The sequence below is a fragment of the Anarhichas minor genome, unplaced genomic scaffold (genome assembly GCF_050575085.1).
Source record: "Anarhichas minor isolate MPS153535 unplaced genomic scaffold, ASM5057508v1 ptg000136l, whole genome shotgun sequence".
NCBI lineage: Eukaryota > Metazoa > Chordata > Actinopteri > Perciformes > Anarhichadidae > Anarhichas > Anarhichas minor.
The window spans coordinates 11264056-11291403 of record NW_027466582.1 but is presented as its reverse complement, the minus strand read 5'-3'; the positions used below and the strand labels follow the sequence as shown (position 1 = coordinate 11291403).

At 39.4% G+C, this 27348-nt stretch overlaps 5 protein-coding genes across 7 annotated transcripts; 2 read left to right on the top strand and 3 right to left on the bottom strand.

Moving 5' to 3' along the window:
- Positions 1-2982: 2982 nt before the first annotated feature.
- On the top strand, positions 2983-5405 carry LOC142941943 (protein yippee-like 5). Its single transcript, XM_076084069.1, has 3 exons — positions 2983-3145; positions 3885-4033; positions 4447-5405. The coding sequence occupies exons 2-3, from the start codon at positions 3893-3895 to the stop codon at positions 4666-4668; spliced, it is 363 nt and encodes a 120-aa protein (XP_075940184.1). The 5' UTR covers positions 2983-3145; positions 3885-3892; the 3' UTR covers positions 4669-5405.
- A 312-nt stretch (positions 5406-5717) lies between these two features.
- Positions 5718-10238, top strand: slc35a1 (solute carrier family 35 member A1). The gene is made up of 8 exons (XM_076084089.1): positions 5718-5898; positions 6126-6303; positions 6673-6832; positions 7663-7815; positions 7973-8039; positions 8297-8473; positions 8571-8705; positions 8836-10238. Exons 1-8 carry the CDS (start codon positions 5889-5891, stop codon positions 8967-8969), a joined length of 1014 nt encoding a protein of 337 aa, XP_075940204.1. The 5' UTR covers positions 5718-5888; the 3' UTR covers positions 8970-10238.
- Positions 9701-17023, bottom strand: rars2 (arginyl-tRNA synthetase 2, mitochondrial). 3 transcript variants are annotated; one of them, XM_076084087.1, is made up of 20 exons: positions 16887-17023; positions 16634-16707; positions 16428-16530; positions 15966-16049; positions 15775-15875; positions 15626-15681; positions 15352-15435; positions 15169-15245; positions 14916-15074; positions 14690-14796; positions 13855-13950; positions 13677-13737; positions 12886-12962; positions 12111-12235; positions 11417-11484; positions 11182-11291; positions 10902-10997; positions 10710-10784; positions 10516-10579; positions 9701-9889 (listed from the first exon to the last, which is right to left on the bottom strand). In XM_076084087.1, exons 1-20 carry the CDS (start codon positions 16920-16922, stop codon positions 9803-9805), a joined length of 1740 nt encoding a protein of 579 aa, XP_075940202.1. In that variant the 5' UTR covers positions 16923-17023; the 3' UTR covers positions 9701-9802. The 3 variants fall into 3 exon arrangements, with proteins under 3 accessions (XP_075940202.1, XP_075940201.1, XP_075940203.1); XM_076084086.1 differs by having other exon boundaries at positions 15626-15875; XM_076084088.1 differs by having other exon boundaries at positions 15626-15875; positions 16428-16526; positions 16887-16938.
- An 847-nt stretch (positions 17024-17870) lies between these two features.
- akirin2 (akirin 2) lies at positions 17871-21381 on the bottom strand. The gene is made up of 5 exons (XM_076084360.1): positions 20869-21381; positions 20367-20504; positions 19621-19770; positions 19449-19520; positions 17871-18496 (listed from the first exon to the last, which is right to left on the bottom strand). The coding sequence occupies exons 1-5, from the start codon at positions 21038-21040 to the stop codon at positions 18486-18488; spliced, it is 543 nt and encodes a 180-aa protein (XP_075940475.1). The 5' UTR covers positions 21041-21381; the 3' UTR covers positions 17871-18485.
- A 2107-nt stretch (positions 21382-23488) lies between these two features.
- Positions 23489-26980, bottom strand: cnr1 (cannabinoid receptor 1). The gene is made up of 2 exons (XM_076084353.1): positions 26775-26980; positions 23489-25994 (listed from the first exon to the last, which is right to left on the bottom strand). Exon 2 carries the CDS (start codon positions 25947-25949, stop codon positions 24540-24542), a length of 1410 nt encoding a protein of 469 aa, XP_075940468.1. The 5' UTR covers positions 25950-25994; positions 26775-26980; the 3' UTR covers positions 23489-24539.
- Positions 26981-27348: the final 368 nt, after the last annotated feature.

Sequence of the window (27348 nt, the reverse complement as noted above, 5' to 3'; positions counted from 1 at the left end):
TATTTGGATACAGTGGAGATGACCTGAAAAATGTTCATTTAAACCACACGCTGCATGAAGATGTTGTACTTACTTAATATATTTATGCAGCAAAACGAACTTGCTCTTTTTTAGATAACAGTGATTTTCACTATCTCTTCTCTGATTATAGAGGTGGCCAAGAAGTTAAGAAAACAACTTTTTTTACTACAACTACTGTTTTTGTGTAATGAAGTACAGACATTAACACCGCCTCTAATCCTGCCAGCATTAGTACTGTATTAATTGTTTTGGACAGCTGAACACAGTCACATACTGTACAAGTTTACAAGCTGAAGTTGACTTTGTACTGAAACATGTGCAGTTATGATGTCTTCATCAGAATCAGAATCAGCTTTACTGGCCATGTATGCGTACGCATACAAGGAATTTGACTCCGGTTTTCACTTTGCTACAGAATATACAAATAAACAGGAAAAATATAAAAAAAATAAAACACGGACAACAAAATAAGTAGAACAGATGTAAGTATAAACATTTAACGACTATGTACAATATAAATATATATCCAAAAGTATATATATATATAAATATATATATATATATATATGAATATAAACCTATACAACAACAATGACAATGGAATTGAAGTGATAGTGCAAATGGAGGTAATTGTGCCCTTGATGGTCTCAGCAGATCTTACATGCTGCAGAAGTATGAACGTTGTCTCTAACCGAAGACTCGACTCCAATCATGATTACTGTAATACAGATAAGAGGTTGTACTGCGTTTAAAGTCTTTTATCTTCCCTCAAGGACATCAACTCTGCATGAACAGCCTGCTGAAGTATGGCTTTTATCTCGGCGATCTACACTAATCTTTGAACAGGCTTAGATGGGCTGAACAGTTTGTGCTAGAGTTACAATCCTGCCCCTGTCCTGTCTTGTACAAACAATTAAAATCTGACGGGAACTGGGCGTAAATCACTTCCTTCTTTGTCTCAAGAAAAGGTGCAACAGACAGGATTTCATTGCAGAGCTTAAAAGATCTGATCACAAACAAGGCTGGTACGTAGAAGCCTGAGACAGAGAAAGAGCTGTTGGATGTTAGCTCTGTAGCTGGGGACAAAGAGATGAATCAAGAGAGGAGAAGACGCATGAGAAAAGTAAAATTCTAGATTTAAAGTGAAAGATAAAAGTAAAAATCCGTCACTTTTATGTCTTCTCCTAAAGAATCAAAGCTATTCATCAATTTTCTTACAACTTAAAAAATGGTCACAAATTGAAGAAAGCTGCAGAGGTTTCTTAACTTTGTCTTTGACAACTTCAGTACAAAAACAGAGGTGAGAATCCAGCTTCTGAGACATGTTTTTGAAAGACAAAGCTTGACGATTCTTTCCTCAGTAAGTCTTTTTAGTTTATAAAAAAAAAAGCATCAAAGTAAGAAACAACATCAAAGAGTTCTGCTTTCATATCCCACCAACAGCAGCGACAGACCACTGGATGGATGTTACCAATTGCCGCTTCTCTAGCTGCTACGATCTCTGTGTGGTGTTTTGGGACATCACTAATGGCTTTGGCTCACTTGTCATGTAACTTCAGATGAGAGGCTTTGGGGTTTCATGAACACTTTTGAACACATATGAGATGGAGGGTAAAGCACACAGATAGAATGAAAGCCAAAAGCTTACTGAGCTGGTAGAGCCGGTAGAGGTGGAGCAAGACAGCATGTGATTATATGGAATTACAGTCAAGCCTGTTAGAGTTTATACTACACCTATCTTTTTATTTGAATGCATGCCATGTATCACCAGTTAAATCAGATTGTCTTGATTTTCTTTATCATAGCTGTAAAGTTAATTGGTTACTTGTTTGCAGGATTTTGTTATCGAACATGACGATATGTATTTGGCTGTATATTCACGTGGGTAGCACACAGGAAGGTGCGGACTGTGGTAGCCTTGATCAATGCTAAATTGGTCTATAATATTTGATAACTACGTGCACGTTCTCCCGCTTTTGTTCTTGTTTTCCCAACAGGCAACTCTGGCACCATGGCAGCAAAGTATTAACTTTTATGACACATTAAATGAACACACATTAATATTCAACACCTAACAAACCATTGACTGATCTTAAAGGATAAGGCTGACTACGTTCTATATTTTCCTATCAACAAATCCCAAATGTGTTAGCCCGTCTCTCGATACTCTCTGAAGTCCTCTGTTTTAGACACGTTCAGCAGAAAAAGTAACTTTAATAGTTTGGGACAACAATGAAGCACTGTGAAATAAGCTATATCAGTCTTTAACTACACAGACAATACTTGTTCTAATTCATTCTTGGTTTTGGTCTATTCGTGGGATTTGTTGACAGTAAGAAAAACATATAATATCGCCAGACTATTAACAAGCTTTAATGTATATGATTATGACACACTGAAGAGTAGAAACTCTTCCAAGATCCAAAACCTCCTCTTGTGTTCTTTGAATACATAGCTCTCTGTCAACAGGGTAATTCAATACAATTCAATTTACTAATTTAATCAGCAAAATCCACTCCACTCAATATCAGTACTGCTGTCCTGCAGTCACGAGTGCAACTTTTTAAACAAAATAAAATTGTATACATCTGCAAAATACTGCAACATCTAATGCTATGGGTCAATCACATTCCTTGATGTTTGTACAGGTGTTTCTGCTGCCCCCTCGTGGTCATAAAATGGGGCTGCATTAAGCTACCAGAGAAACACTGAGATACTGGGGATAATTTGCTTTCAAAATAAAAGCATATACTTTGTAATTGGAAAAAAGAGTTTATTACACGTTTGGTGTTGCGGACTCTAGTCTTTAGTATGAATAATATATAAGTTCATAAGTAGTAGTTCACAATTACTACAAGATAAAATAGCCTTGACTCGCTACATGTTTTTTAGAGGGGATTTACTTTGAAAATCCTGAGCGGAAGCTCTCGTTCTCGTTATCACTAACGTAATGAAGCTAACGCCACTAGCACGGCTAGCTTCATCAGAGATTAACCACAGTAACAACAGAGGAGACCGGTGAGGACAAAAGACAAGCCGGCGATTACCGTTAATTTAGAGACACTTCGACGACAGAAATCTACGTTTCTTGGCAACTGCTATTCAGCTAGCTAACTTTTGCGAGGTGAGAATTGTGGCGTGGATTCAGCGTTAACCGGTGCTTGGCCTATTCATGTTATCTGGATGCATTTGTTCTCTTAATTAAATCCACAGTGAAATGTTTTTCTTGTTGAGATACCAGGCCACATGTTACCTTCAAGTGAATCTCATAACCCACAAATAGTACTATTTTTATCCCAGCGAGTAACCACTAAATGTATCTTGTAAATAAACCAAACTTCATGGTATAGTTTGTGTTACAGAGACGATCAAAGTTATCATTTATATCATGCATACATTTCTCAACTGAGGATGTAAACACCTAACATTAGTGAGACGATGAATGCCAAAAAAAATCACTATAAAATGCTTTTTCGTCACACCTGTTACAACGGATAGCTTAGCACAAAATAACTGTAAAGTCCTCTGTCACAGTATATGTAATGTTATGTCATCCATATATTTTGAAATGTAATAAAACAAACAATTGAGATTTTGTTAATGAAAAAAATGATCAGACTGGAATATCTTTGGCAAATCCAGCTAATAAAATACCTCACAAATGTACTTCAAGGAAAAACTGGTAATTGGTTTGCAACAATGCCAAAAATGGCCTAATTCAAGAGATATTACTGGAGTTAACAATATAGCAAAATGCCTGATGTCTCAAAGTATTAATTATAATATTGGTAATGTATGTAAAGAAAAAAAAAGGTGATGGAACAAGGTAACTATCTTTACATGTATTTGTTTTTACCTTGTGGTGGACAAAATGGGGCGCATCTTCTTGGATCACATTGGTGGGACTCGCCTCTTCTCTTGTGCAAACTGTGACACCATTCTGACCAACCGAGCTGAACTGATCTCCACGCGCTTCACTGGGGCCACCGGACGAGCTTTGCTGTTCAACAAGGTACCTGCACATCACCTCCTTCACTTGGATCGTGGACAACAGGAGTGTTGCACTTCTTAGTTTAATGGTGAAATGATAAAGGATCACCACTGTAGTTTAACACGTTAGGGCTGTGATATAAGTTAATAGCTCAGTTAATATTAACAAAGTCTGTTATCCATATAATGACCAGTTCCTCATTAAGTTAGGAGGAGAGTAAGATAGTATGACTGGACAATTAGTCCATTAATCGATTGTTGAAGAAAACTTCCAAGCAAAATGCCAAACGTGATGGTTCCAGCTTCTCAAATATGAGGATTTCAAGCTTATCACTGTTTTATCATTCTAAATTGAATATATTTGGGTTTGGGTGTTGGTCAGACACTATAGCAATTAACTGTCACAGGGACTGATATCTGGCTGCTGCTCTCCAGGTTGTGAATCTGCAGCACAGCGAGGTGCAAGACAGAGTCATGCTGACAGGAAGACACATGGTGAGGGACGTCACCTGCAAGAACTGCAACAGCAAGCTGGGCTGGACGTACGAGTTCGCCAACGAGGAAAGCCAGCGCTATAAGGAGGGCCGTGTCATTCTGGAGAGGGCGCTGGTGAGGGAGAGCGAAGGCCTCGAGCATGTTCCCTCTGACAACTCCTGAGTTCACTTTTGTTGCAGTTAAATTGCTCAATCCGTGCACGCTGCATCTTTTCCCTCCAGCAGCAGGGCATGGATTTGATGGACACTGTGCCATTTGTGAGTAGAGCTACACCAAAACAATATCCCAGGCTGGGGTCTTTGTGGGAAGTAAACAAGTTGTGGATATTTTCCCATAACTTTTAACATCTAAGAATATCTTCTATGATGGGTAATACCATTGCTTCTATACCATTTAAAATCGCCTGCAGTTTCAATGTGTTCCCAACATGCTGTGATGTGTGTTGTGGTATTATGGCTGCAGTCAGAGAGAGAAGATTCACTCCTGCTGCCCTGAAGAAGGTCAGAGAGATTGTGATGTAGAACATGAACTATGTTCTTAACAGAAAATGTTGTCACTTAGCAGAATGCTGCAATATATTTCTTGTGTTGAGTGTTTAATGTGACACTGTCAGAAATCCTTTATTTTAATTAGCTGCATCTCTAAAAACGTCCATAATTGTGATCATATTGTTGTTATACATTTATGACCTGTAGAGTTCATATATCCCCACTTTATTTTATGTTATATAAAAGATGATAGAGTCAAACCAGTTTTTTACAGTGATGGAAAATTGCATTTCAATACACTCTCGCTGCAAACCTGATTTCTTGCATATATAAAATATCTGGTAGCAATTGGCATATTACTTGAACCAAAACCAAGTTTTTCATTGTCAAAAATAAATACATTCAAAAATATATTCATCGAATCTGTGTTTTCTTACATGCCTGTCAAAATGCGGATTTTAATATTGTGTCCTGCCTGAACTAAAACAAAAGAGTACTTTGGGGAATTCATTGTTTTACGTATCAGTAACAGTAGATACCTGTAAAAACACTTGAATACATTTGAGGGTAACATTAACCGTTTGGTTTTCCCTGCAATGTAACGTAAAGAGCATCAATGGTACTGAATGACCGCAGAGGACTTAACTTGCAGACTTTTCCGGGTACAGAAAACAAACGCACTCTTCTTAAAGTGGACTCGCGCTGCTTTCTGGGTAAAGTGGGCTATGGCCACTAGGCAGGAAAAACCGAAGGAGGTAGATAAACATTGCTGTGTAGCCGGTCGAGCAACAACTTCCATTCCGGATCTGGCTACGTGGTCAGTTTTGATGCGATGTAAAGTGAACAGGCAGATCGACTTCCTTTCATCTGGGACGGACACCGATCACAGAAAAGATGGCTGTCGGTGAGTTTTTACAATTTAATACAAGCTAGCTGTGATAGCCTAATGCTACCCCTTAGTGGACCAACGGTAACACTAAGACACTGAGCTAAATGCTAGTAATGTGCCGCTTATAGTTCTCCGTTAACGGAGGTGATGACACTCGTTGTGACTTGTGTAACTGTACGGGAATGGCTGTTAGCTACATTAAAATAACATCGTAACGACATGTTCACTCCGTCCCTCCACAGAAAATGTGAGCGTGGTCTTCAAGCTGTACTGCCTGACAGTGATGACACTGGTGGCGGCTACATACACAGTGTCACTGCGGTACACGAGGACCATCTCAACAGATCTGTACTTCTCCACGACTGCAGTGTGCATCGCTGAGGTCGTTAAATTAATACTGAGTCTGGGGATGCTGTCAAAGTAAGTGTTAGTAACTGTAACATGGTCAGTTGCACCTTTCACCACAGGAGTATACTTTAAAAAATACATGGAAAAAGTGTTTCTACAATAATTATGAATAAGAAACCTAGCAAACTTTGTTTGTGTAGCACCATTCATACGCATACATTCATTCACATTCAGCACACTCTAAAGTACTTTACCGGTGACTGGAGTTAATAGTAAGATAGTTGTAGTCTAATGCACATTTAAAGCAGCCTCACTACATGTATTTGTCATCAACTTTGGACAAACAATGAAACTGTCAGAGGTTCTGAGCTGCCTTTGTCTATTTAAATGAATCAAAGTATTTACAATCTTCATGAGTGTGTTTTGTGCCTGTTCTTCCAGAGAAACAGGAAGCCCCACCAGACTGAAGAATGCTTTAGTGGAACATATATTCTGCAGCCCCAAAGAACTGCTGAAGCTGAGCGTGCCCTCTGTAGTGTATGCAATTCAGAACAACATGGCCTTTGTTGCCTTGAGTAACCTTGATGCAGCGGTTTATCAGGTATGAACTGAAGATTGTTTAAAGTAGGTTCTAATGAATGCACTCGTAATACAAGGGCTGGGTGTTGATTGTTGGTGAGCCGAATGTGTCTGTGCTGTACCCACTTAACAATGTAGAAAGAACTTGTATGACTCATTCTGTCAAATACACAGCAAGGCATGTACACAGCAAGAATCAAGTTTTTGATTTTTGATGCAATACAGTTCGTAATATAGTTTAATCAAAATCATATCGTAACAACAATGTGGCTCCGCCCGCTTGGCAGCTTCTTGACGGGTGTCGAACGAGTGCCGCTTGCTTGCCACTGGCTGCATATCTGACCAAGTGTCACTTAGTTAGCAGTTAGTCTAATCAAATACAATCTTGTATATTCATTATTGACTCATTTGTTTATTAATCGCTCGTTTAGGTCTTGCAAATGTAAAAAAAAAAAATAGGGAAATAATGTCTATTACACATTTCTAACCTCTTTAAACTTCTCTACTTGTTCAACCAATAGTCCACAAACTCAAGACATTCTAATTAAAACAGAAAAGAAAGCAGCAAATCCTGACTTTAAAAAAAATGAACCTATTAAATGTTTGGTGTTTTTGCTTGATAAATGACTCAACCAACTGATCAGTTAGCAGAATTACTGTTTATTAAACGAAACTTCCGATATAGAAACATTGATCCCTTAAATGCGTGACGTTCATGGTGAAAGGAGTGTAGCAGTGGTTATTCTCAGCAGTTCCCATAATACCCACAGTATGTGTGTTCACCTAACTTTTATAAATAGGTTTTTAAAAAACCAATAGTTTTTAGAGCTAACTTGTGTTTCTTCTGTGTAGGTGACCTATCAGCTGAAGATCCCGTGCACAGCCTTGTGTACAGTCTTCATGCTGAACCGCTCTCTTGGCCGGATGCAGTGGTTCTCTGTCTTCATGCTCTGCGCGGGCGTAACACTCGTCCAATGGAAGCCTGGAGAGTCCACTAAGGTTCAGGTGGGGGTGGCATATATTCAAATTTAAATGTTATAAACATCCCGACTATCCACTTAAATATATGTCCTGTGACTCACACTATCGTGGATCAAAATGCAAATGGTATTAACCGTCTCTGGTGGCTCATGCCATGTCTTTTTTTTTTTTTGTCTTCCAGGTTGAGCAAAATCCTTTGTTTGGGTTCATCGCCATCGCTATTGCTGTCCTTTGTTCAGGGTTTGCAGGTAATTTTGGCAAATGATTCAGTGAAAATGACAGATGGTGGATTCACCTTTTTGTCAAATATTTGTTTAGCTGCCAAAAACAACGCTGCATTGACCAGCCAAGTCAACGGATGATGTCTTTTCTCATTAGGAGTTGCTTAAAGTGAATTGATTATTTTTATTGGCATTGCTGATCTGTCATGTTTTTAACGTTATTTGAGATACCTGTCGCAAAATATTCGTGTATTAACAGTTGTGTGTCTACTTTATGATTTAAGGTGTGTACTTTGAGAAGGTGTTGAAGAGCTCAGACACGTCTCTGTGGGTGAGAAACATCCAGATGTACCTGTCCGGTATTGTGGTCACACTGTTTGGTGTTTACATAAATGATGGTGAGAAGATCCTGGAGAAAGGTTTCTTCTTCGGTTACACGCCCTTGGTGTGCTTTGTAGTATGTAAGTACGACTAAACCTGAGGATGGTTTCTTTTTTTAATAATTAATTTCACTTATCTTCACAGTATTTTAGCTGACACTGCTCTTTGTGCTTCCAGTCTTGGCCAGTGTGGGTGGTCTCTACACGTCGGTGGTAGTGAAGTACACAGACAACATCATGAAAGGCTTCTCTGCTGCAGCCGCCATCGTTCTCTCAACAGTGGCGTCTGTCGTCATGTTCGGACTAAAGATAAGTACGTTTCTCAAGACCACATTGTTGGTATGCTGAGTCATTCTGGCTCATCAGGTGAAGCGTGGTGTTATGGCTTATGATTTTCAAATTAAACAAATTCCTCATTTTGCTATTCTTTCCCTATTGCGCAGCGATCCCATTTGCCTCTGGAGCACTCCTGGTGTGTGTTTCCATCTACCTGTATGGAATTCCGAAGCAAGAAACATTAAAGCTGAGCTCGAAAGATAAAGACGAGGAGTCCAAACAGAGACTGATCACTGTGTGAGCCGCCGACCTCCGAGAGTCTCTCTCTCGCTGGTGGACCTGGTCTGTTATAAAGAGCTCCTGCCCTTGGGAGCCAAATGAACACTCGGTTGAGTCGTCTCTGTGTTCAGGTCACCACATAGACGACAGCTTTTGATCCACTTCAATTGTAGATACACGCAATCTTTCAGTTGATACGACGAGTTGATTTGATCTTAAACTGGCCTTTATAGCTAGCCGTTTAAAGTTTGTAAATGTTCTAGGCGGCGTAAAAATATCACAACTTCTTATCATGTAGTTTTTTTTTGGGGTAATTAATGTGTTTTACACTGTGCAATGTTATTGTCTATCATATAGTGCTGATTCTGAAGGAGAATGAAATACTGCATATGTGATTATAAGTTTATAATATCATCTCTTTAGTGTCTTGAATCTTTTGTATCACAACTGTGTTGCATTGTGTTTTGAAAGTCACTTTAAAAGCTTTCATTGAAACCTAATGGAAAAAGCAACGGCAACTACTTTTGCTCAACATGAGCAGTTAACATGTACGACATACTTCATGATTGGACTGGTCTAACCATGTATGCTCTTTATATCTAGTTACTTGCATGGAACTGCCATAAGTATAGGAGTTGAGTTTCATCCCTTTGCATTTTGTGTTCGACTAATCTCCAGCTGTCAACTGACTTTGATGAATGTGTGTGAGTGGAAACTACCTGAGACGATAGGACAAGAAAAAGCTCCTGTGAATTGAGGACAATGGTATTTTATTTTGAAAATGTAAAAGGCATGTATTTATAGTAAAGATGAACTGAAGCAGTTAAAATAACAGTGATGTAATACAGTTAAGTTTCACATTTTATCAACTGGTGTGATGCCCAGGATCCTCATCCCATTGGCCAGGACAGAGCAGGCCCCGCTGAACAGTCGTAACCTTGCCTGTTGACATTCGGCAAACGAGATAAGAACGCTTCATTTTTTGCAATTAAGAGCATTTTCATTTGTTTATCACTGAGTTTAGCTGAACCAGGATGGAATTTACTATCAGTCTTCATGCTTTTTCTCATTAATGCGCCGATTTTTCTGTGACGTGACGCAGATGATTAATCGTTTTACATCAGGATCTCAAAAAGTGCTATTTTCAAATTGCAAGACGAGCAATGTTAATATTAGCAATGTCTTATACTGTAGAAACATAACCTGCGACCATCTGTAAATATAAGTGTTTCCTGCAAATGTATTCAGCTGCAGAAAATAAACATACAAAACTGCATTTGTTTTGACGATTCACAGTTATAATGTCTTGCTTTAATACTACGCAGACCACCAATACATAATTAATTTAATACAATAATAGTCAGAATTTGAATCAGAAATATTTGTGTTGTAATAACGCAAACCTAATCTGGGACTGGACATGTTTAATTCTTTGCAGAAGCTGATAGGGCCAACCGATGTGCTTATTTTTTATATTAATTATGATTTACTGACTGAATAATATTGCATGACGGTGCATTTAAAAAGAAAAAACCCACAAATATGTACTTGAGTGATTCTCTTCCTACCTGTGCAACATCCTGAGAGCTTCCTTTCACCGGCAGCTCTCTATGTGCTGAGGCGATCAGGTGGCTGCAAGAGATTGAAGAGGAATAACATCAGTACACAAAAAACATTGTGGCTACACGGACGGTAAGGAGCCAGTTAAACGTTAACCACCAAAAAGCTCCTGGCACACCCTCGAGACAAACATCCTTCTTACCAGAGCTTCAATAAAAAGTTGACCAGGTGTTTGGGCTGCAGATCCTGGGCCGACTGGTACAACACTTCATCATAGCTACACAGAGTACATTGAGATTTTTTATTAAATACGGAGCAAATATTGATAAAACTGACGTCTGTCATTGTTTGACGATATGCAGAAGACTTGGGGGATAAAAAGTGGTTTGCTTACCGAAGGAGGTGCTGCAGTATCGTGATACTCGTCTGTTCAAGCAGGAGGGATGGATCAAATATAACTGCCTCGACACCTTCATTCCTCCGTATTAAACTGCAGTAACGACACCATGATAAACATGTGAATGAGCCAATGTCATACACATGATGTACATTTATAGATAAATATGTTGTAATGCTTTTTTAATCCTTGACACAGACTAAATCCCTAAGAGTGACTGTGAGACTAGAATACCGAAACAGAGTTTCATTATTTTCAGCAGGTGGTGAACACGGACCTGCGGAGTCGAGCATGTGTGTACTGGAGGAAAACTCCCGTGTCTCCCTGAGCCTGCAGCATCCTGTCCCAGTCGAACTTATAGTCTGACTGCAGCGCACCTCTGAAGTCCTGAAACAGAGTCAATGGAAAATAGAATCTCTCTACTCGCATTGTGCAGATAAGGAAATGAAACCGTTGAATATGTGACTTGACAGTAGAGCGTAGAGGTAAGGTTTAGAACTGTAACAACTCACCTGCACTATTAGCGCACTGATTCCCACTTTCTCTGCGGTGTCCTCTGGGTTATCCATTTCCTTTGTTGCTGTGGGAAAAGCAAATACAGGCTCATTGTTCTCACATTGGCGGGTTTTCTTGGCATTTGCCATTTTAAAGAGATTGAGAGACACATGTGCGTCCCTTATGACAGCCGCAGTAGTTTAGTCTTGTCAGTCAATATTCTGGCTGAAGGAATTTCTCATGTACTATAATCAAAATGATCCCACTATAATGGAAACAAATATCCTAAATTACACTGTGGTTGAGACAACTGGGAGCATCCACGTTGAGCTGGACTGAACTCTATATGTAATATAAACTTGTCTTTTTTTGCAGTTAGTATACGTGAAGTCAACATACTTGTAAAGGAACAGGAAATGATACTATACTTCAAACATTAGACATCGATCAAACTAACTTTAGGATACCGATGCAAATTATTGTTCACAAAAATGTAACTGTTGCATCACCACCATCCACAAAGCCCACTGACAGAGAGACGCTGTAAAGTGCACCACATGTGAAGCAAATGTCTGTTTTTAAATACCACAATGGTGATACTGCACAAACCAGCTGTATGTGCAATTACTTGAAGTGTCAGCTGCATGTGAAATACGAGAACACGTGCAAATATACCTTTGGCAGAGAGCTGTAAGGTGAGGCAGGTCTTACTTTTTGACTGGTTCATGTTGTGGAGCATCCTGGCCCGAGCTTCGTCCAGCACGTCCTCCAGAAACACCACCTCACCCCTCCGGGTGTTCATACCCAGGACCAGGCCAAAGGGCACATGCTCACACCTGTAACCAGTGGTGGTTATATAAACAAGCAGTACTATACTTAAAGAAATACTCTGTTACAAGTAAAGGTCCTGCCTTAAAACTTTAAAAATGCAGAAGTATCATCAGCAAAGTTTTTTTTATCATATTTTATAACTTTATTATACATTCTGAAAGAAAATGTTCAACTTTAACCATCAGATAGTAGAAGTGCAGTAAAAAGTATAATATTGTAGTGGAGCAGAGGTATAAGGCGGGATAAAAAAGTAGACAAAATACTCAAGTTAAGCAAAAACATTTCACATGGGACAAAAGGCATCTTCAAAGACCAATGTTTGTAATAAAAAACAGATGTCTGGTGGGTGGGGTGCCGATTACGTAAAGTATTGAGAAATCCAACTTGATGGACATTAACAACTGTCAGTTTCCCTGTTATTCCAGGCAATGCAATGCAAGGCAAGGCAAGGCGAGACCACTTTCGCAATTTGAACCCCATTTTAAACATAATGTGCCTTTCCATCAGTGTGAAAAGTTTTTAAAACCATTTAACAAAACCATTCTTTGATCTCTAAGAGCCAATTCGCAACTAGCATTCGCTAACATCAGCTAGCAGCTTCCATAATCTGCTCTGTGTCATGTGTGTAGTTGTGTTGAGGTGTTTTACTGTTTACCTGTCAGCCCAAGAATGTCCCATAGCGAGCAGGATGTGGAACAACTGGTGGAAGTGATTCGCTTGACTTTTATCGGTCTTAAAAAGAAAAACAGATGCAGCTAACTGAAAAATATGCATCCATAAAGGTTCAAGGAAACAACAGAAGTGGTAATAGTAGCACAAGTGGCTCTGCTTATAAACAGAGAACCAGGCAAACAGGACTCACTAATCAATGATTTTCAGACTAAATATCCAAACATCCATTTTGTATTGTTGTGTTTAGCATGTTTTTCATATTTGTTTCAGCTGCCAAAAAAAGACGATAAAAATGACAATATTAGGGAAAACGGCAGCACAAAAAAAATATGTAAAATGCCCCCTCTTTTTTGGCCCAAGTCTTCATCAGAGCATAAAGGATATCCTACTTGGTCATCATAACACCATTTAAATAAATGAGTAGGGCTGCAACCAACAATTATTTCTTAATTAATCTATTCATTTGCCAATTATTTTATGAAAATCGATCACTTGTTTTTATCTATAAAATGACCAGAAAATGGTGAAAAACGACCATCACAGTTAAAAAAAATTATAATATGTCATGTATTTTCCATCCAACAGTCCAAAACCCAAAAGATGGTCATTATGTACACATCACTTATGACTGCAAGTAAATGTCTATTAGTACTGTACCCCATGTTGTAGATAAATGTGCCTTGTATATGTAAAGTTACTCCCAACTGTTCCATCATGTCTTTAAAAAGGACAGTGATTTTAAAAGTAAAAGGTAGAGAGGTAGAGTTTCCTTACCACATAAATCATCTCATCAAAATGGTACTTTTCTTTTCGGTCAATCGCTGCAGCAAGATCTCTTCAATGCAGAAAGTGGAAAATAAGCCATTATTGCCACTTTCTTATGCATTATTCATTTTAACAAAATTGAACATTTTCCTGCAAATTTGAATTGACCATTTGAACTAGTGCTGACCTGGTGATGTAGAGAGTTGTGCCGTCACTGCGGAGCACCGTGCAGACGCTGCTCATGTCTCCAGTAGAGGAGAGATCCACTACACCGGTTCCTTTCCTGTAAACACAAGTCCTTGTAAGCTCAGGCTTGGCTGTCATTAATTTAACTAATATATATATATATATATATATATATATCATATACATCAATGATTACTACAATGAAAGAGCATTAATTTAATTATTGTTACACATGAAAAATTATACAAAAGGAAATCACAGGTATTAAAAATGAATGAAATCTGTCTCCACCTTGTCTGATGAGATGCTAATAACATTAATTAAGTAGTATTTGAAGTATATGACAGATGCTGCATTTCGTTGTCTCAGAGTGAAGATTGAGTTGATTCTAATCTAATCTAAAGATAAAGTACTGAGCCGTCACAGGGTAAAAATAAACCGGTGCTCTCTGGTGGACAAACTGAGTAATGAAGAATGTTTCTGAACTTCCTGGAACACACATTACAATAAGGATATTTCTGAGATAAGATGAAATCAGCTTCCAACTCAAGTTATAATTTCACGATCTAAAAGCATCCGGAACAGCTAAAATCCACGTTTCAAAATAAATACATCTGCCAAAACGTTCAACACCCGACACATACAAAATCAGTGACAGCCAACTGAGCATGACTCATTAAAGCTAGGATCGGTCATGTATTTTAGAAACACCTTTGCGTCTGTGGCTGTCGTAGGGGTTATAAGCTCAGGTGAGCCACCCGATCATTTGATTCATTTTACTTAAAGAGTGTGTCATGCCAGCTACTGATTGAATGCCATCACACACAGTCACATACTCAGAGGTTTTCAACAGGCCTCGACTGTGAAGCTGCTGCACCACCTCCTGGGCTTGATGGTGGTGAAAGGACTCCCCGGAGTAAATATCAAAGTGGACCCCTAACCGCTGGAAAGATTCAAAAACGAATGTCAAATCTTACGGTTGATTATATTTATTTTAAGTTTCGGTTTTTGTGACTGTGGTGTCGGTTGGTGATGCTTGTTATTCAGTGCAGCTAGTCGTACCTTGTAAACATGTTGATACTCGTCCACTGTGATCTCTCTGAACTGTTGCCATAAGGACACGGCCTCGCTCTCATGCTGTTCCAGCTGTCTAAAGAAGTCTCTGGCAGCCTGCATCATATCCTCATTGTGCTCTGCCTCCTTGTTTACTTGAACATAGACCTGCAAGACAAAAGCAACGAACACACACACACTCATTTAACATGTCTCTTTGGTAAAGGATCTGTGTGTCTTTATTCCGACCATGCAAAGTCACCTCAAACAAATGCTGTAAGGGATTCTGTTTCAGCTTCTCCTGACATCCAAATTTACTAAACCCAGCTCCCAGCAGACCTGAAATCAAAGATGGAAAACAGTTTTGTCAATAAAATTCACTCAAAGAGAAGCATTTATGACCCCAGAGGACACATGTTGAATATTTTGCACATTATTTACTCACCAAACTGCATACCCCAGTCTCCGAGGTAGTTCATTCGAATAACGTCGTATCCAAGGCACTGCTTTAGGTTAGCAATAAAGTTACCTGGAGACATTATTTTATTTTTTGAACTTCACTACTCTCTGGTGGGTAAAATACTATTTCAAAACACATTTTTTTGGCAATTCTATACTTCTATTTCTTGTCATTTCACAGTACAACTCACTTGCATATTAATCTTCATCACTATTCTGGTTTTAGTTACTGAACAAATCAAATTTAATCAAAAACTCACCAATAATTGTGGATCTTAAGTGTCCAGCATGGAATTTTTTGGCTATATTTGGAGAGCTGCAACATAAAAACTCATTCATTCTGACTGACGGCAATCCACAAGTGAAGACATTGCATGTACTGAAGGAAGATATACAAACACTAACATACCTGTACTCAACTAATGTTGTTCCTCTCTTGAGAGTATTAAAAAGTTCACTATTTAACGCAAACTTCTCATCCTCGTCCTTTCCAAACGGCTCCAACATTTTCTGAAACAGAGGGAGTGAAACGGATTATAATCACAACAGAAGCAGACAGGACGACCGTTTTCACCAGCGCGGAAAAGAAAATTGACAAACCTGGACAAGAAGTTTGCGATTCACTTTAAAGTTGATCATTCCACGCCCAGCAGATATGTCCTCCACCACACTGTCCTGCTCCAACTGACAAATACAGAGGAGATTTTAAGGAAGATAAAAGCCCTTTTGTTTTTTTTTAGTTCTGGATTATATCAAGCAGAATAGATTTAGAGTGCATCTACAAACATGAAGTAGGAAATATTCAGTTAACTTTGTGATTTTGGTTCCAGGTGAAAGAGCAAGGAAAACTTTATATTACACGTTTCAAACACATCTTATGTTATGAGAGATGACACTTAATTTATTGCTTCTTTGCCTTGGCACCAAACAAACCTTTGTCCTCATCCACTTGCATGTCTTCTATTTATAGCATAATGAAATGCAGTCTATTTGTGAGCTTAAAACAGCATAGTGTCAAATAGTTTTATCCTTCACCCATGCTTCCTCCAAGACGAATCTTACCCGAGAGGCCAAGCCTTCAGTCTGCAGCTGTATGTCACCACTGGATGGTAAAATCCCTCTGATCCGTAATGTGCTGATTGATAGTTTGAAGTCAGCAGTCTGCCTGAGGAGAACACGTTCAGGGAGCTTTAACACACATAGAGCAGATGACTTAGTCTCATTCTTGCACACCAGAGGATTAATGGAGTTAGTTAAACGAACTTAACTGTTTCTTAAAAACTGGAACTGCTGACAGAGCTGGTATGAAGGCATCCTCAGACTGCTGCAGCGTGCGACCCAGCTACACACGAGACACACGAAGAGGTATGACATTTAAATAAATAGCATGTGATGAGTTTGTAGAGCATATGCAAGGATCAACAGACAGTCTTGCAATCCTCTTTGTTTTTACTTGCTCCAGGGTCAAGGCATGCTGCTAACTTAGCATTAGCATACAGTGTAATCTTCCTGCTTCGTTACCTTTGCTGCTATTGTTCTTCTGAAGAAACAAGCCATGTTCGTTAAACGTGAAAAACAACACAATATTCATAAACGTGTTGCAAAATTTGTGTGATCCATTCACATTGACGTAGCTTCTTTACTTCCGCCTTAGCCACACTACTTCCGGTAGGCTCGTCCAATCACAAGCTTCGTGCGCTGACAGAATGGGTTCGTTTGATTATATTCTCCGTTGCTCCCGACGGTGAATATCGCCTATTCGGTCGCTTAATTTCGGTTTCATACCTTAAATGTTGTCCTATAACATTACAATTCATGACGAAATAAGTTACCGTCAAAGTTAAAGTCTGAAAAGCATCCTTGTTATGAATTATTAGGGGTTTAACAACTCAAACTCAGTTTAAATTCATCAAGACTGTTGGGTGAGGATTGCTGCAATTTGGCGTAAATATAAAGTTGTATCCTGTTCATCATTAATGCAATTTTGAGCAGAGTGCTTTTTATACTTTTCAAAGACTTCTAGCTTCCACCTCCTGTTTAAGATACTTTCTCTTGTGGGTGGTGTCAAAAGTTTAGCTCCTAAATTTTCAAATAAAACCAAATGCTTGAAACTGAAACAACCAATCCTGCCCCGTTATTGGAGTAACACTCGTTTCCCCATCAGCTTATACTCTAAAAGCCCACCTATTGTCAGCTCAGCTACTTTAAATTGTTTTTATTCCTAAAAAAATGTAAGATTTCCAATCATTCAACACTTCAGGCTAATTCGTAGTTACAATTCTCTACAGAAGAAATGGTCCCAGTGATAATTGACCGGAGTGTCTGGAACTTATTCTATGTAACAAGGACAGTTGGTGGAAATAGACTTAGTTTTTCAGACATTTAAGATAAAGACAAACAAAATTCATAACAGTATGGTGGAACCATGTAGAAAACAGCAAAGCTTATACGATTAGTCTGATCCCTTCTTACAGTCATAAATAGAAAAACTAAGACAAGCCCAAATACTTGTGTAAACACTTTATTTACTTTTCTTGAATCAAAGCCCCTTTATACCTACAGCAAATAAAATCAAGAAATTTTGGTACAATAAACAAAAGTCACACAAAAAAATACAGTGTATACAAATGTAATAACAGTAATTGCCAGTACAGTTTAAAAACAATGCTGAAAAAGCCAAGATATCTGTTCCTGGAGCCCAGTCTAAAGGCGGTCTTGGTTTATCCACTCGTCAATGTTCAATCCCTTTTTCAAAATGTACATACAGAGAAGCTGCACAACTAACATCCTCTCTGTGAAATAACAAAATTTAACAAAAGAAATCAAATCAAAAAGGCCAAGTGTGTGGTGGCAGTCAGCCTTTTACGAAGGCATCAGAACAAAGCCAAATAAATATGGTTATTAAGAGGCAGTTAAGAGGCCACTGGTAGAGTCGCAGAGAGTCCTTAAACAAGTTGGCAGCAGGAAGCGCTCCTAACTCTGGTAGACACAGCAAATGTGGATACCACAAACTGAGTCCACATAGAGGCGATATGGCACAGCTAGGAGAAAAGTCCAACCAGGCCGAGACCCTGGAGTAGCCTGCAGAAAATTGCATTCCTCGATATCAGACGCTGACACTCAGGAAACATCTGTGGAGGACAAATAAGACAAAAGGACAAATGAGGACGCTTCAATTTTAGAACATTTCATATCATATCAGAAGAGAGCTCAGCACTGTGACTTGTGAGTGTACGCTATTGAAAACGCAGCATTCTTTACAGCACAAAGCAGAAATTACTGTTTCATTAAGAGAGTCAAGTCACTCCCCCAGCACTATTACATTCGGCTGTACCCCTACTGTTAATTGTTACGCTAAGCCACGACTTTGACAGCAAGATACCATCTGCTGTGCAAAATGTAAACACTTGCAGTGACTGACTCATGAGTCTTGTGTAACAGCTGATGTAGACAGAAGAACAGCTGGACCAAACTTTGCTTTCAGGAATCAATGTTTAACAAATGTCCAGTTTTTACAAATTTGGCTTCCGACTCCGAACCAGCAATTAAAAACACCCAACTCTATTCCTAAATGGGCGATATGGAGAAAATCAAATGTTAATATATTTTGAAACAAATAGCTCGATCCAGACTCACGATTTTGTAGGGTTGACTATTGATGCCATCACAAAGTATCTCCACAATGGGATTCTTTGATTCATAATCATCAGTAATGTAGCTTTAATGACAACGTGTGAAAAGGCAAATAATAGAACAGCTGGAAACAGTCTGGTGGATTCCAAAAATTACATCACTTTACTGTAATGCAGCCATGAAAACCAGAAAAAGACTTGTGCCATACAACGATATCCAAAAGCTAAGACGATATCCAGTTTCATATCAGGATATCGGTTTAATGTCAATACATTGCTCAGACCTACTTAAACGTTTTCTTAATCAGCAGACACTAAGAACATTTACAAATCATTATTAACAATGTGTCATAAACTGTGGATGACTGAAAAGACAAAACTGCAGAGGCAAATTTCGTAGAGACCCATTAATGAGCTACAAGCGTGATTTTAAAATAATAAATATACTCACAGCTGGCCGGCTGCTCTCCGAACCTTCGCATCAGTTGATCATGGGTGAACTTGACAAACGCATCATATTGCTCTGTTGGAAGAGTAAACATTCATTGGCACACGATATGGATTAATCTCTACAGATAGTTTTCTATACCTTTAAATAATAATAACAATAATAATAGCCATACCTGCAAGCTTTGTAGTCAGTATCTCATCGTACTCCTCACGGATTTTGTCCTCTCGCTCTTTCAGCAGCCTTTCACAAATCATCCCGACCTGTCTGAGGGAAAATAAAGGCTGCTCCTTTCTGGTGGGAGATGAGGCACCGGAAGACGTCCCTGTTAGGAGAGTTAAGATCACACAATGTATACTAGACACATGACATTTAACACAGTAACAACACTGCGACATACTATAGACAGTACACACAAATTGTCCAGTTATAATGCCAAGCAGGTACGGCAACATAGTTATGCTCCTCATTAATCTGCAATACCTGATGTACACTGCCCAGTGGAGCATCGGTCCATTTGACTTTTCCCACAGAGGGAGGTTGTTAAAAAGTGAAAGGATAAGGGGCTTTCCATCGCTACTATTTTCACTCTTGAGTTGTTGAAGGATATGGGATTTCCCATGATTGTTGGCAAATCAAAAGTAAAACATCCTAACTTGTTGACGCCAAAGAGGATGGATATGTTAGTCACGAGTAACTGGGTGTGCCAAATCAAATTACCCTCCGGGAGAACATGGCTACGAAGAAGGCATGTAACCATGTGCATTGTTCAGCTAATAGCATAAATGTTGTCATCATAACCAGGGACTAAACCAACCAGATCTTGATAAACTGATGTTCGAGCTGATCAGTAAAATGATTGGTGTATAATAGATGCATTTGAAGAAAACTGATCAATATCCTCATAAAGATGGTAGCTACCTGGTAGGGCGGGTCCACTGTGAGCATTCTGCAGGTCCAGAGGACAGCAGCTGTCCGCCTGCTGGAAAGCACTGTTGTCCAGGTGTCGCCGTTTCTGCAGCCGCTTATACTCCTGTTTGATGTTGTGTAAAATTTCCTCTGAAAACAGGAAGAAAAACCATTTGCGCCATTATATAAAGAGGCATCTTTGCACAGGGGGGCTTCAATTGTGTGGGCACAAAGCCGCTGCGGAATGCACACCTTTGATACCTTCACGTGGCCTTGCTGATATATTGAGGTACAGCATGACTTTAGTCATTTTAGGAGACGTTGTAAATCATTCTCCACATCAGTGTGCATCATCTGTTAATTACTCACAATCATCACAAACCTTAAGTTTACCTGCTATTACCAGACATGCTAATGGGGGATGCTAACTTTGTTCAGTGTCCAATGAATCCTGGTTTTACCATACTGAATTTAGATACCATTGAAAGATACAACTGTAGGTTTAAATGTTTACCTGTGGTGAGTCTGGACGACACTTCCCCGAAAGGAGAGGGCTCCATTCGCAAATATTTCTGTGGCGAAGAGACTGGAGACGCGATCGGGGCGCATCTCCTTCTTTTGGGTGAAGCCTGGCTCATTAGTGGATCGAAGTCCATAGTCCTTTTCAGGGTAGCCCCACAAGCCATCACGCTGAGTTGTGTGTAAAACAAACTAAGACAGAAAGGCTAAAATCCCTTGTTATCTGTTGCTAACCTGGGCCCCGATCTGTGCCGCTAGCGTTAGCTAGGTCAAACGGCAGAAGCGATTCCTGTCAGCAGATAAATTCGCACTATTTTCGTCTCTTGTTGCCTTCTGCTGATAAATCTCATACAGATTACGTTACCAGATATATTTTAAGATGATCTCGGTAGAATATTCTACAGTAAACGTTCTATACTATCGGATGATTGCAGATTTAGCAGGACTTGTACCGAGTTGCACCCATAAACGGCTCAGAATAGTTTACCTTGTTCCGTCCGAATTCATCGGGTGTGCGCATGCGCAAATAAATTGCTTACACTGGTACTTGTAGTTTTTGTTCCCTGTCAGGTCCATTGTTTTATTAACTTAAATACTACATTTCCCGAAGACATTGAAATTGTCCTTTTTTTCAAATGTGTCGTTTGCTCAGAAACCCCCCAAACCACGTCAGACTTTCAGTTTCACTTAAAACGTTTAAATAAAAACAGGAAAGGCATTTGTTTACGTTCAAAAAACTTTATTTATTCCTTACAGTTTAGAAAATACACTATATGAGCATTCAAATGTACACATAATTACTTAATATGAGGATTTAAGGATTAAAATACACCTACAAAGAAGAAGAATTATGTGTAGATATTTAATTCCTCAGAAGTATTTATTAGTAGAGATCAAATATTAAATGTGAACCCATGGTCTTGAATTAAGAGCAAATTTCTGTTTCAGAAGAAATAATAATAATAATGCTGCCTCAGAATGAAAACATTTGAAATAAAAAATGACAAATGTAAAATTAGTAGCCAACTAATTGTCTGTGGATCAGGATAGAATGAATTAAGTTTTACAAAAGATAAATATTTTTGCAGTGGGGTATGATTTAGTATGATGAATAATGACTTGTCCTAATAGTATCCTAGTGGTAGCCTAATGCACTTGGACTTTTCAAAGCTGACTCTGACTGCAAAACTCCCTGTCTGGCTTGTACATTTTATTTTTGAAACACTACCCCAAAAGTTTGAGACATTTCCCTTCTATCATTACCACTTCCTCAACCACCCTTATACACAAACATATTGGAACTGTACAAAATGAAGGAGGATGTGTGGTATTTCAACACTTGTTCTGCAGCCAAAAAGGCATAACATTTGATATCTATTATAATATAGGACTTTACTAAACTTTACTTTTTGTGTCATTATTTGGCACTGTCAAGCTGTAAAGTTTACAGTGGACAATATGAAGAATATGAAGAATATGGCAATATATAATATGAACTCTTAATTTAAGTAATGGTGTTATACGCCATTGAAGACTGCTGCAGCTTGGTCCCATCTATAGGACTGCAACAAAAGATTATTTTCATTATCAATTATTCTGTCACCTGTTCTCTCAGTTATTTGTTTGGTATATAAAACGTCAAGAGAAGATCTTATTGAGACTTTCACACATGGTAGAGTAAACCCGCCTCATGGCTTTTTGCAGATTGGAGTATTTGGTAAATAAATGTTGTATAAATAATATATATGTTGTAATTTCCCTATTCCCTGTGAGCCAATAGATAAAAAGGGCAGAGCAGATGTTGGTGTCAGAGGATGCTGTGGTAGCTCTTCTTTTGCAATTTGTCAATACTGCGGTTACAAGAAGTAACAACAGTTATTCGACTTTCCTGGGGAAAGGCTGCCGCTATTGGCAATGACAAATCTTCCAGAAGGGGGCACTGAAACATCACTGATGCCTTTAGCTTGCTGTCGGTCCAAGGCTTGACTTCCTCTCAGTCTGTTCCTCTTCAATCAGTGATTGTTGGATGAACTCAGCGACATTTGCTGCAACCTCCTATTTCCCACCATCAAATACCCAATCAAATAACTACAAGCAAAATGACAACCAGTTGCAACTTTATTCAAACGTTTGAAAACAGCAACACTAAATACACTTGACTGTTTGTGTTTTTTTTTAAGTCATAGATTCCTCGTTATGCCACCACTGTACAGAAGCCACTTGACAGTTGACATTTTGATCTTCAATACTCAATAATACAAGAGGCAGCAAAGCATACTGATAAACAGCGGTCTGGATAACTTTACACCAAGATAAATGTCTACAGAACAATTGTGCTGTGAGATTTCTAGATTAAAAGTTCTACATCATCAATTAGAAAACTCACATCTTATCAGATTCTTTTGTAAGGTCAGTTGTCGAGTCTCCACACAATGTATACCACACACACACATTTCCATCCAAGTTACCAGCTATTGAAAAGACCCTTGTTTCTTTGTTAAGATAAGTAAAATTAACAGCAGACATATTTTTGATGCCCCCCCCCCCCCCCCCCCCCTGCAACAGTAGCACTAAAACAAGTCACTGCAATGATCAAAAGGCTCGGGATTGGAAATATATCATCAAGTCACAAGGTATCACACACATACAAGGCAATAAAATCGTACATTTGATGAAAGCAGCTCAGAAACTACTTCAGTTTGTTACAGTAGTGACCAGCACACTGTGTTTTGATGTGTTCAAGCTTTGGTCAAAAGCTTGTTGTGGTTGTTGTCGTGTTGGCTGTAAAGCTGAAGGAGTCGATTTGAACACTTTATTTTGCAAGAAAAGACTGTACAGTTGTTACACATTTGAACAAAGACACGTTACTCTATAGGTCTAACAGCGAGCGGTTAAAGAAATGGACAACAGGGACGATCGTCACTCTGCCACAGAAAATGCCATTTCAGATTTGAAACACTTAAAAGCTGTGAATCCATTTACCTCCATTTCATTTGGATAAAGATGTTATTTTAATTTTTTTTTTTATCTTGAGCATGAATCAGCTGTCATTTCTCAAAATGTCTTCACGCAGTTTGCCACTCACTGAGTGTTGTCAGAAGAAGTACTAAAATTACACGTTTAATGTTAATTTTGGAAATAAACAATCAGTCATTTGAACTTTATTTTTATCATTCCCTCAAAGAGATGTCTATATGCAACATGTACATGAATCCTGTAGACAGTCAAGACAAGAAGATTTGTTATGTTTATGATGCAAGATACATTTTAAAGTCTAAACGACACAGTAAAACACCTCGAACTAAAAATGTCAGTAGCCCCTTATCCCATAAATGAAGATATATCGTTTTCAAAACCTGAATTCACAGTACAAAAATATAATATGCCTTAAATAACTGGACATAATGAAGTCTATGGTTAACAGCAGATTTATGATAGTCTTTGATAATCCTTTCAAATTGCGAGTCCTTCCTACTTGCAATACGGTTTGGCACTTTGGCACACCATATACTCACAGACCAACGTAAAGTAATGCAGCCACTAACGCGACTATGTGAGGATGTAAGTCGAGGATTTATTTCTCTGGGATATCGAACCTTTGCTTTGTTGTGTTAAATGGCATTGTTTGGGGAGGACGATATTTACAGTTTACCCCGTCACGGCCAATTAGACAGCCTCTGCTGAAGTTTCAGTTGACACAGACATTGTTACTTTGGCTATTTTCACAGTGGTCTTCACGCAGCTCTCTGCAGCCCTGTTGGCAGAAATGTTGGCATTTCTGTTCTGGCAGTCTGACTCGAGGCTATTGTCCAACTGCTGGGCACTGCCCCTGCAGGCATGGCAGGAGGTGAGTAAGGCGTGCCGCATGTCCTTGCTCCTCAAGGCGTAGATGATTGGATTGACAGTGGAGTTGAGCAGACAGAGCATGCTGCAGAATGCAAATACTGTCTTGATGTCATTGTCCATCCTCCAGAAGAGGTCATAGACCATGATGGCCAGCACTGGGCCCCAGCAGATGACCAGCACCGCCAGGATGAGCACTAGGGTCTTGGCCAGACGGATGTCCATGCGTGTCTGCTCAGGGCGTGTGGTCTGCACTTTAGTCCCGTCTGCTGAGTAAACAACAAGGCTCTTCTGGGAGGTGCGGCTGAGCATGCGCACAGCGTGATGGTGTGCTTTCCACAGGATGTACATGTAGGCGTAGATGATGAAAAGAACCAGCGCGCTGGTTACACCGATCCAGAACAATAGGTAGTTCTCATCTATTAAAGGGAATATGTCTGAGCAAACAGAATTGAGACGTTTACAGTTCCAGCCCAGCAGAGGTAGCACTGCAATGACGATGGAGATGGTCCACATCACACAAAAGGCAATGACAGCCTTGGTCCGTGTCACAATGCGCCTATAGGCGAGAGGCCGGTGTATGGAGATGTAGCGGTCAATAGCAGTGAGGAAAAGGCTCCCCACAGATGCAGTGAACGACGCCGTGACTCCGCCCAGCTTGAAGAGAAAAACATTGGGGCTGTCTTTCCTGTGGAAAACATGGAAGTCCAGAAAGCTGTAGACAAATATGACACTTCCCAGCAGGTCAGCCACAGCCAGACTGCCTATGAAGTGGTAGGACGGCCGGCAGCGGAGGGTGCGGGACTGGAAGATGACGCAGAGCACCACCAGGTTCTCCAGTACCGTGAAGGTACCCAGAGTCAGAGACATCACAGCCACAGCCAGCTGCTGGCTGGGGGTCAGGATCATGAAACACTCCATGTCCATAAAGTTCTCCCCACACTGTATATTGTTAGTCTCATCTCTGAACGTGCTCCTGTTGCCAAAGAAGTCTGTGCCATTTGTGGGGTAGAAGGGGATGCCCTTGAGGATGAGCTCCTCGTCTGTAGGTACTTTGTTCGGGAAGGAGTTGCTGCGGAAAGCAGATAAGGACTTCTGATTAGAGAAACCCGCCTTGAAGTCTACATCATTGAGGGGGTCTTCATAGTTAGCGTCATTGGAGCCCAGATACTGTAAACCAGATGTAATAGTCCGGAAGGTGGTGTCCGCCATACCATCCAGCACAGATTTCATGGCTGTGTCTGAGGGAAATACTGCAGTCTAAGACGCCTGGACAACCTAAAAAATTGATGACAAATATTTCAGACATGTTTGAAAAAAACAAAAAAAGCATTTTAGCATTTACCTTTGATATATATATAAAAAAAATGCTATTTAACATGAGATAACCTTCAAATTATGCAAATATTTGGTAATCTTTGATACTTTTGCACAACTGTAGATGTTTGTTTTTAATTATTTTATAGAATTCCTGAATTGGGCAACAACCACACCTGGTCTTTGAAAGCTGATGTACTTATACATACCGTATCATGCACCCTGTACTTATCAATACACATACAATTATAAATCACTGAGTGCTTTTCTTTTCAAGACATGCAGAAAACCTACATTTAAAACTGAACCGAATCAGACAAAGCAATGCAAGTCCTTTGTACCTGACTGGAACACAATTGGAAAACCAGCTAATTACCTCTGTGTAGAACAATGCACAGTATATGCATGCTCAAATGTTAGCAATGTAATTTACTGTAAGAGTAAAGAGGTATTTAACAGCGGGATAATTGCTATTGCATAATTAAGATAGGCAGAATTCAAAAAGTTATCCTAATATCAGGCTTTTTAAAAATATAGTTATCAATGCAGGAGACTATATTTATTGTTATTGTGTTGGGTGCAAAAAGCAAAAATTAGTTCAGGAATAATATTTTTAAAAACTAGAAAACATACGTTTATGCTTGGACAAACAACACAAATCATACAAAATCCAACTATATAAAAGAAAACAATATCAAAAGCCGAAACTAAATATTTTAAAGAGGAAAAGTGGTTCCTTACCTTACATCATTTTCCAAGTGCGCAGAATCGCCCTTAACCACCGCGCGTTAATCCAAGTCAGAAGCGCATTATCCAACCAACACAGATCTTACATGAAAGGAGATACAACCAGCGTGCATGTGTTTAAATGTGAAAGCACTATTATCATCATAATGATTAGTTTCTTTTTCAAAACAAAAGTTGATCAGATGTCTGTGTGCGTCTTGTCGCTCTTGGAGTGCGCTCCTGTTTGGTGGATACAGGTTGCTGCTGCTGCTGCTGCTGCTGCTGCTGCTGCTGGCTCCATCGCCTCTCCAGTCCTTTTCTCTGTGTCTTCACACTTATGAAGCGTCGCTCCGACAAGCCCCGTCACGTGTTTCCATAGCTTTATCTGCCCAACCCATGAGGCTGTCAAATGCGGTGCATATGGGAACAAGGGAAAGGACAGTGGTGGAGGCTGATTAAAAAAGGATCCGATTTGAATTTCCAAAGCTCCTCCTATCAGACGATGTGCGCCACGGACAAAGAACCGGCATCACCACAGCACAAAGCACAAAAAAACTACACTACGAACAGCTTTGAATAGCCTTTTTAT

Coding starts and splice junctions, on each gene's coding strand:
- LOC142941943 (XM_076084069.1), top strand. CDS start 3,893: ATGGGGCGCATCTTCTTGGATCACATTGGTGGGACTCGCCTCTTCTCT. Junction 4,034..4,446: donor GAGCTTTGCTGTTCAACAAG/GTACCTGCACAT, acceptor GCTGCTCTCCAG/GTTGTGAATCTGCAGCACAG.
- slc35a1 (XM_076084089.1), top strand. Junction 6,304..6,672: donor AGTCTGGGGATGCTGTCAAA/GTAAGTGTTAGT, acceptor CTGTTCTTCCAG/AGAAACAGGAAGCCCCACCA. Junction 6,833..7,662: donor TTGATGCAGCGGTTTATCAG/GTATGAACTGAA, acceptor TCTTCTGTGTAG/GTGACCTATCAGCTGAAGAT.
- rars2 (XM_076084086.1), bottom strand. CDS start 16,922: ATGGCTTGTTTCTTCAGAAGAACAATAGCAGCAAAG. Junction 16,708..16,886: donor GAAGAACAATAGCAGCAAAG/GTAACGAAGCAG, acceptor TCTCGTGTGTAG/CTGGGTCGCACGCTGCAGCA. Junction 15,246..15,351: donor AGACTGGGGTATGCAGTTTG/GTGAGTAAATAA, acceptor CTTTGATTTCAG/GTCTGCTGGGAGCTGGGTTT.
- akirin2 (XM_076084360.1), bottom strand. CDS start 21,040: ATGGCTTGTGGGGCTACCCTGAAAAGGACTATGGACTTCGATCCACTA. Junction 20,505..20,868: donor GTCGTCCAGACTCACCACAG/GTAAACATTTAA, acceptor TCCTGTTTTCAG/AGGAAATTTTACACAACATC. Junction 19,771..20,366: donor CAGTGGACCCGCCCTACCAG/GTAGCTACCATC, acceptor CTCTCCTAACAG/GGACGTCTTCCGGTGCCTCA.
- cnr1 (XM_076084353.1), bottom strand. CDS start 25,949: ATGAAATCTGTGCTGGATGGTATGGCGGACACCACCTTCCGGACTATT.